The sequence below is a fragment of the Dendrobium catenatum genome, unplaced genomic scaffold (genome assembly GCF_001605985.2).
Source record: "Dendrobium catenatum unplaced genomic scaffold, ASM160598v2 original_scaffold_138396, whole genome shotgun sequence".
Classification (NCBI taxonomy): Eukaryota; Viridiplantae; Streptophyta; class Magnoliopsida; order Asparagales; family Orchidaceae; genus Dendrobium; species Dendrobium catenatum.
Genome location: NW_021456829.1, coordinates 197,482 through 206,971, shown reverse-complemented (window position 1 = coordinate 206,971; position 9,490 = coordinate 197,482). Strand labels below are relative to the sequence as shown.

Below are 9,490 nucleotides of genomic sequence, written 5' to 3'. Positions count from 1 at the left end.
TATATATATTTATATATATTTATATCCCGCTTCCGTGGTGTCAACAACCTCATTGTAGGGGATTTAGTCCCACACCGCCTATAGGTGAATGATTTTTCTATATAAAAGCAAATGCATCTGAGAGCCATGTGAAGAACAGCAGTTAGCAAGCAGGCGGGCTGGGCCTGGGCGGGTTTTCTGGCGGGACAGTTATCTAGCTACTTGACTTGATGATAATATAAAATTTATTTTATTTGTGGCATGCTCGACTCGTTAACAAGCTGCTCGATAAGAGTTAACGAGCGGCTCGATTAGAGGCTCGTCGAGCTTAAAGATAAACGAGCTTGAACTTGAACACGAGCTGAACTCAAACAATATATTTCTAAACGAACTCAAACTCGAACAGCTAACAAAATAGCTCGGCAAACTTCGAACTGAGCTTGAACACGTTTTGGTCAAACGAGCTCGAATACGAACATGTCTAAGCTCGGCTCGGCTCGGCTCGGTTCGTTTGCAGCCTTATATAATGATCAATTTACCCAAAAATAAGTGGAAGATACCATCCCAACTATACCATTAGTTATAGTTAGGTAATGGTGGGATGTGGGATATTTTTACATTTATCCAACCATCCCACAACTTCCTTTTGCCCTCTTAAGTTGGCATTCATGCTCCTTAAGGAAGGTTCTCAAAATTTTATAACTTGTTGTCAAAAGATTTATTTTAGTATATTTTCATGTTGCGTTCTGGATCTAGATTACGCATCACATGTTAGGATATTACTTGAGTGCAACTACTGAAAAAGATGAAAAATAGGAATTTTCATAAGTAATTGTTATTTTGCATATTTGAGCTTTAGTTGAAATGCTTTAGTATCCTCTTGAGCTTCAATCAAGATGCTTTGAGCCTGGTGCTAAGCATATGGGGGTCAACTTGAGGATTGAGAATACCCTTTTTGATGAAAAAGACCTTTTCTTGTCCTTCCCAGTTTGCATCACGCCCATTTTGAGATGCTTTTAGCTTGAAGTGGGTTTGATCAATCCCGCTTTAAGGTCTATGGCATCTTGAGTTGACTTCTGTGCTTTTCAGATACCATTTTCTTATAGAACCATCATCCTTTCATACCATTCAGTCAGGATTGCAGTGCTGATTTAAAATTGTTTAATATTTTTTATAGGAATTGAAATGCAAATGTTTTTGAGCTCTGTATCTCGCTAAATTCATATTCTGTCTTAAAAACACAAATTCCTATGATATGGAGGGAAGGCTTATCAACCGTTCTCTTATATTCTAGACTCAAAATGACAATTTGTAGACATAGTACGTTTTTCTGTGGCAGCATACCTGATTGAATAGAGCATATTCTGACTATTTTGTGTTGCTTCGTCTCATAGTTCGTACAGCTCTGGTTGCTTTGATAGCATTTATGCCAACGAACCCTGGTGGTGCACTGGGCTCCCTTGACTACCCCAAGGGAGAAAGGCGCCAACTTGCTATCAAGTCACGTGAAACTGCGCCAATATACGGCAACACAGAACGGCAAAAGCTAATAAATGAGGTTTAACTTCTTTCTCATTTCTATTGTGTTTTATTCGTTCATTATTATTATTTTGCTTATTTTAGTGAATCTGTCTGGCTACAGATCCATCAATACATGCTCAGTAAGGTTCCACCAATTCCTGAGCTCCCCCCTCCTTCAAGCATTAATGAGGAGACCAACAGCAGCATATCAGAAGAAGCACAGCAAACCAATGCTAGCAATAATGAGGCACCACCGGCGGAAGCCGTTGTTCCAAACCCACAAGTTGAGGGTATGGCAGCTGAGGATATGCATGAGCTTCATGTTGATGCAGCAGCTGGGCGTCTACGACTAAGCTTTCGTGCAGAAGTTGCTGTATCGCGTGAAACAATACCAGAAAGGGACTCTGTGAGAGCTCAGAAGCCCATGACTGACCGGTTTTTCAATTGGGCGGCCATTGGACTTGTTGTTGCCATTGTGGTTCTCCTAGTGAAGAAGTTCCTGAAGTCCAATGGTATAGCCCCTTATTTAGATGAACTGTGAATTACTACATGAACTGAAGATACATGTAGTGCTTTACAAAATCTACTGCTACGGTAAACATTTGTTTGTACTTATAAAATTCTTATAAAAATGTTCTAGAACACATGTTGTGTATAGTCGGTTCCTCCGGAAGTTAATTGCACATGTTGATCTACTCACAAAAGAAAAAATAATCTATTTTGTCTTTCCAGAGCTGCTACATTTCCCAAAAGCATTTACTACATTTCAAGGTCGAGCAATCTGTTCTGTTAGATTAAATTGTATGATAATTATTCACTACAGACACATCATTTAGACTGTGAAAATTGGATAAATCTTTCGGTGTTTCTGTTGTTCCTATTCACATGTTTTTCTCTTTGTATAGATTCTTGCATCATATGTTGGCTGACATTTGCAAGAGGTTGTACCCTGGTGTATGCTTTTTAATGATGATATTCATCTTGTTGATAAGACTAGAGAGGGCGTTGAAGGTAAACTTGAATTATGGAGGTCAAACTTAGAGTCTAAAGGCTTTCGTTTAAGTAGATCTAAAACTGAATATATTGAGTGTAATTTTAGTAATAATAGATCTAGTGGGGGGATTGTGACTTTGGGCGATCAAGTCATTAAGAAGAGCATACATTTTAGATATCTTTGGTCTATTGTTCAGAGTGACGGTGAAATAGATGGGGATATTATTAGTAGAATTAAAGTTAGATGGTTGTAGTGGAGGAATGCATCGGGCTTGTTATGTGATAGAAAATTCCCTCTCAAACTTAAGGGAAATTTCTATAAGACGGTAGTGAGACTTGCAATGCTTTATGGTGCAAAATTTTGGCCATTAAAAGAGAAGCATAATATTAAGTTAAGTGTTGCAGGGATGAGGATCCTCGGGTGGATGAGTGGCTTTACTCTTAAAGACAGGATACAAAATGAGCATATATGTGAAAAGGTTGGAGTAGCTCCAATGGAAGAAACGATTAGAGAGAGTCGCCTTAGATGGTTTGGTCACATAAAAAATGTTGGCCTTCCGATGACTCGGTTAGGAAAGTAGATGTATTAGATTTTACTTATATTAAGAAAGGTAGCGGTGACCTAAAAAGACTTGGTTAGAAAATACTAGAAATGACCTTTCCTTATTAGATTTAGATGAGAATTTGATCCGTAGAGGACACAATGGAGAAAAAGGATTCATGTAGCTGACCCCACATAGTGGGATAAAGGTTTCTTGTTGTTGTATATTCGCTGAAATTTACTTTCATGAAATATGGAATATTCATCCTTAATAGATGGTAATACCAGGCATTGTTTTTGGTGATTATAGCTTTTTGTGCACTAAATGTTTTTTTATTGAACATAAATTTTGAATTATTATTGTTAGGAATATTAGTGATTTTCTGTCTTTTATATTTTTTAAATTATATTATAAATATTCTAGTCTGTTATTAAATTTGTTAGCAATTAATTAGCTATTTATTAATATGTTGTTTGTTCGCTATCAATTTGTCGTATTTTTGTTAATTCTTTTGTTCATCAATATGAGAATTCAAGTCATGTAAAACTATTTATGGAATGGATACAATTTTACTTGGATGTGAAGGCCCTTCTTCTACTCTGGATTTGATCCTTAATCAGTGTCAGATGGGGGACTCTTACGAGGTAGAGAATTTTTTTGTTCATGAAAGAGGCTTGCTTGTCTTTTCATCTTTTCCATCTCCTATATTGTCTTTTCTAGATTTTTTCAAAATTGTCTTCTGAAAGTGGTATCATAGCCAACATGTCTTGTTCATTTTATATGCAAAATTGCTAAGTTAAAAAGGAAGTTTCATCAAGGTGTTGAATCCTTGCATCACCATTATTAATTTCTTGGTATTTCTTGTTTGGCGGCTCTTCATTTTCCCCTCCCCCCCCGCCTATCCTAAAGTTTTCCTTTAACTAATGGATGCACTATTTTTTAATACCATTTTACTATTACAAAGTTACTGTTCTCCATGAATTTTGAATTTATTGTTACGCTAATACTAAAGTTATTGTTCACATGAATAATACTTCCACCCTTGAAATTTTTGTCCTTGTTGTGTATATGATTAACTTCTTGATTATCATAATAGCGTTAACTTGCAAAATGAAAGTTTCGGCATTTTGATTCTGATGATTGCTCATCATTTTTCTTCGGGTTACAATGAAGGATATTAAACCTTTCTTAATAGTACGTATGAATCCTTTGAGCCTCATTGTATTATTAGAAAGTTGTGATTTCATGCTTGTGTGCTTATTTTACCCATTGATTTGATTATTTGTCCCACTCAATATTGAGGATTTATTACTTAATCAAGGTATTTTCAAACCTCCAGATTTTTTAATTGATGTTTTTGCACATAGATTTCTGATTATTTAAAGTTAGCATTAATGCCAATTCTTGTACTATTTTCAAATGAGCTTGTTGATTTTCCTTAGTTTGTTGGAAGTATCATCCACCATTTGATGATTTGTAGTTGATAGGGCAGATAGGGCATGATGTTTGCTTATGGTGAGTTATTACTACTAAGCTGAATAAAGATTTTTATAGCTTAGAGAATTAATATTGGCATAGATTTTGAATTTTTATTTTTTCATGAACGTTTAAGTTATTAATCTTTTATATTTCATTATTATATTAGGATTATTCTAGTCAATATCATTAAATTTGTTAGCAATAATATTTTAGTAGCTTGCTATTTCTTCAATTTATAAATATGAAAATTTTGAATCATGTTAGTTTATGACATGTCATAAATGTAATTCTTCTTGTAATGTGAATATGAAGATTCTTTTTATCTACTTTGAAATTTGATTATTGATTTGTTGTGCTACTTGAATCCTTTTGAGAAGAGAGAATCTCTTTATTCAAGCCTTGTTAATTAACCTTTTTTATTGTCTTTATATTTTATAAGGTCATCCTATATTTTTTTTCGCATCAACAAAAGTGCATCCTCATGATGAAATTTTGAAAAAAAATGAGAGTAAAAACTCAAAATAACTCCCCAACTCTATGTTTGTTCCCATTTCTCTAATTTCTTCTATCTATGTACAAAATTGATGACAATTTAGTCTTTGAGGGACCATGAGATCATTTTTATTTAGTCAAGAGATTAAATTAGAGAAATATGATACTTGGGAATTAAATTGACCACATACAAATAGTTGGGAGACGATTTTGGATTTTTACCTGAAACAAATAGGAGTTAGACATTGCTACTCTTATTTTTGTACACTTCATCATCAATACAATCTTCATCCAGCTGCTCTCTCCACTGCATTATCTTGACTAGGGCTGCCATTATTGACCAAACCAGAACTCCCACAACCCTCAAACTACCTGTCATAAGAACAGTAAGCCCCAACAGCCACAGTGCAAACCCACTCCACTGTACCCCCTTCCCCAAACTTTCATTTCCAGCTACAAAAACCAGTGGTTCCACTTTCATTCCCAGCATCCACAGCCACAGCACAATGAAAGCTATTCCCATCATAGTCTTCTCAACTCCTTTCTCTTTTCTCTCCTCACCATAGACCGTGTCGTCGACAACCGGCTTCACAATCACCCTTCTCCACAGCATCATTATCTCGTAGATCCCAACGAAGATGAATGTCCTCTTAGTCCAAATCACGAGTCCGATGTTGTCGTCGCCGATCGGTTCGAATGTAGCTCTGTCTGTAGCCTTAATAGCCCAGGAAATGCAGCCTTGGAAGAGGATGAGGATGACCCAAGCTATACTTCTGGGTGCTTTGGTGGTGAGTGAGTGACCTGTGGTAGAGAATATAAGGCATGTAAAAGATAGAGCAAAGACAAGGATGTAGAGAATTATAGATATAATTTTGCAAGTAGGAGGAGAAGAGGTGAGCCTGGATAAGAGAAGAAAGGACAGGGGTAGGAGGAGGGAGAGGAGTGTTAGGCTAATTCTATGGAAGGATTGCTTCACAAGGCTGGAGATGAAGTTTCCTTCACCATTTTCCTCTTGTGATGTCATTTCCTCTTACCTTCCTGTATGCATCTTGGTTATGTCTGTAGCTGGGTTTAAGTAGGGAGATTGATGGAGGAAGAAGTGGGAAGCATGAGTATTTTGTTGTTGGCTGCATCTTTGTAAACATTTTTATTTGGTTTTCTATTAAGCATTCTAACTTTGGTGGTTAGGAGAATATATATTTGTATTTTCTTATTGCTGGAGAAGACAGAATGTTGTATTTTGACAATGTATTGATTGTTGACCTTATGGTGGTTGAGATTGGCCTTTATTGGAATGTGCTGAACATGTTGTATATGGTTAGGTGAGACTATTTTATGTCCTGGGAAGATGTGAGTTCTTGAGAAGTAGCTACTCTTCATTGCAACTTTGTAGGATACGAGAACTTATTACGTGCGGAGTCTGAAACGTAGAGGTACGTCCGGACTTCAATAAAATGTTGATACGTGAATATTTAATGGGAATTACTTTTTTACTTTATATATTTAATGTGTCCATAGAACTTTAAGCCAAATGCATCAAAAGTGCAGGTAAATCACAGTAATAAAGCGCAATAAAAGAGCTGTCAAATTGTAACTAAAGTGCAGGTAAAATGCAAATAAAACACACAAAAAAGTGTAACTAAAGTGCACTCCACGTGTCAAATTTTAACTGGATGTCTAGACGTATCTCTATTTTTTAATAGCATTTACTATTACAAAATTACTGTTCTCCATGAATTGTGAATTTATTGTTACGCTAATACTGAAGTTATTGTTCACATGAATAATACCTCCACCCATGAGATTTTTCTCCTTCTTGTATACATGATTAACTTCTTGATTATCATAATGGTGTTGACTTGCAAAATGAAAGTTTCGGCATTTTGATTCTGATGATTGCTCATCATTTTTCTTCGGGTTACAATGAATGATATTAACCCTTTCTTAATAGTACTTATGAGATCCTTTGAGCCTAATTGTATTATTAGAAAGTTGTGATCTCATGTTTGTGTGCTTATTTTACCCATTGATTTGATTATTTGTCCCATTTAATATTGAGGATTTGTTACTTAATCAAGGTATTTTCGAACCTCCAGATTTTTGTATTGATGTTTGTGCACATAGATTTCTGATTATTTAAATGTAACTTCAATGCCAATTCTTGTACTATTTTCAAATGAGCTTGTTGATTTTCCTTAGTTTGTTGGAAGTATCATCCTCCATTTGATGATTTGTAGTTGATAGGGCGTGATGTTTGATTATGGTGAGTTATTACTACTACTCAGCTGAATAAAGATTTTTATAGCTTAGAGAATTAATATTGGCATAGATTTTGAATTTTTATTATTTTCATGAACATTTAAGTTATTAATCTTTTATATTTCATTATTATATTAGGATTGTTCTAGTCAATATCATTAAATTTGTTAGCAATAATATTTTAGTAGCTTGCTATTTCTTCAATTTATAAATATGAAAATTTTGAATCATGTTAGTTTATGACATGTCATAAATGTAATTCTTCTTGTAATGTGAATATGAAGATTCTTTTTATCTACTTTGAAATTTGATTATTGATTTGTTGTGCTACTTGAATCCTTTTGAGAAGAGAGAATCTCTTTATTCAAGCCTTGTTAATTAACCTTTTTTATTGTCTTTATATTTTATAAGGTCATCCTATATTTTTTTTTCGCATCAACAAAAGTGCATCCTCATGATGAAATTTTGAACAATAAAAAGAGTAAAAACTCAAAATAACCCCCTAACTCTATGTTTGTTCCCATTTCTCTAATTTCTTCTATCTATGTACAAAATTGATCACAATTTAGTCTTTGAGGGACCATGAGATCATTTTTATTTAGTCAAGAGATTAAATTAGAGAAATATGATACTTGGGAATTAAATTGACCACATACAAATAGTTGGGAGACGATTTTGGATTTTTACCTGAAACAAATAGGACTTAGACATTGCTACTCTTATTTTTGTACACTTCATCATCAATACAATCTTCATCCAGCTGCTCTCTCCACTGCATTATCTTGACTAGGGCTGCCATTATTGACCAAACCAGAACTCCCACAACCCTCAAACTACCTGTCATAAGAACAGTAAGCCCCAAAAGCCACAGTGCAAACCCACTCCACTGTACCCCCTTCCCCAAACTTTCATTTCCAGCTACAAAAACCAGTGGTTCCACTTTCATTCCCAGCATCCACAGCCACAGCACAATGAAAGCTATTCCCATCATAGTCTTCTCAACTCCTTTCTCTTTTCTCTCCTCACCATAGACCGTGTCGTCGACAACCGGCTTCACAATCACCCTTCTCCACAGCATCATTATCTCGTAGATCCCAATGAAGATGAATGTCCTCTTAGTCCATATCACAAGTCCGATGTTGTCGTCGCCGATCGGTTCGAATGTAGCTGTGGCTGTAGCCTTAATAGCCCAGGAAATGCAGCCTTGGAAGAGGATGAGGATGACCCAAGCTATACTTCTGGGTGCTTTGGTGGTGAGTGAGTGACCTGTGATAGAGAATATAAGGCAGGTAAAGGATAGAGCAAAGACAAGGATGTAGAGAATTATAGATATAATTTTGCAAGGAGGAGGAGAAGAGGTGAGCCTGGATAGGAGAAGAAAGGATAGAGGTAGGAGGAGGGAGAGGAGTGTTAGGCTAATTCTATGGAAGGATTGACTCTTTAGCCATATAAGATGATGCGAAGGAATGTCTTATAGAGACTGTTACTCATTCCCATTGTCAAGTATAAACGAAAGGAAAGAAATCACCACAATTGACCAAAAACTAGGGAGTTTGAAAATAGATATAGATATATCATTCTGAAGGCCTCAAGAAGACTGAACGTGGAAAAAGAGGAGCTTTTGACGTTAATCAAGTCGATGACATTTCATACTCCTAGTGGCCTTCCTCTGGATTAATTATTATGTGCAAATACTGAATAATAACCAAATTACGTCACATCACCCTTTCACTGTGAACCATTACTCGGTACCACTGACTTGACTGCACTTGATTCGCCTTCGGACTTAACTGCCTCTAGTATCCGCACAAAATAATTACTCCTTCTGAGACACACTATAGCTTAGATATTAGAATGCTTGTTGACAGAGAAATGTCTAGAATAGAGGAGTTCGGAAAGGAGAGAGAGGTGTCAGCCCGAGTGTATGAGTACGAGGTTAGATTTACATATATTATTGTCGCTACAAATTTGGATGAATATTTAGTAATCGGAAGGCCAAGTAATTCTCGGGTGAAGACATTTGATCACCCAAGGTCAGGACTAATTATTATGTGCGGATACTAGACAGAGATAACCATTCGAATTTGCTGCACTTTTACAAAAACGCAGCAAAAACATAACTATATAAATGCATTTTTTACTGCACTTTTGCTCCCCTTTTACAAAAGCGCAGCAGAAACAGGCCAAGTAATTCTCGGGTGAAGACATTTGATCACCCAAGGTCA

The 9,490-nt window shown here is 35.8% G+C and overlaps 3 protein-coding genes across 3 annotated transcripts; 1 reads left to right on the top strand and 2 right to left on the bottom strand.

The window, feature by feature from the left end:
• Positions 1 to 1,373: 1,373 nt before the first annotated feature.
• Positions 1,374 to 2,355, top strand: LOC110105314 (ubiquitin-conjugating enzyme E2 32; the record flags this gene model as incomplete). The annotated part of the gene is given in 2 exon segments (XM_020834755.2): positions 1,374 to 1,537; positions 1,622 to 2,355. Coding segments are annotated over 2 exon segments (584 nt in total), but the record flags the coding sequence as incomplete, so codon positions are not given.
• Positions 2,356 to 5,244: 2,889 nt separating this feature from the next.
• On the bottom strand, positions 5,245 to 7,405 carry LOC110105317. Its single transcript, XM_020834766.2, has one exon. It carries the CDS (start codon positions 6,028 to 6,030, stop codon positions 5,245 to 5,247), a length of 786 nt encoding a protein of 261 aa, XP_020690425.1. The 5' UTR covers positions 6,031 to 7,405.
• Positions 7,406 to 7,715: 310 nt separating this feature from the next.
• Positions 7,716 to 9,007, bottom strand: LOC110105316. Its single transcript, XM_020834765.2, has 2 exons — positions 8,990 to 9,007; positions 7,716 to 8,703 (listed from the first exon to the last, which is right to left on the bottom strand). Exons 1-2 carry the CDS (start codon positions 9,005 to 9,007, stop codon positions 7,969 to 7,971), a joined length of 753 nt encoding a protein of 250 aa, XP_020690424.2. The 3' UTR covers positions 7,716 to 7,968.
• Positions 9,008 to 9,490: the final 483 nt, after the last annotated feature.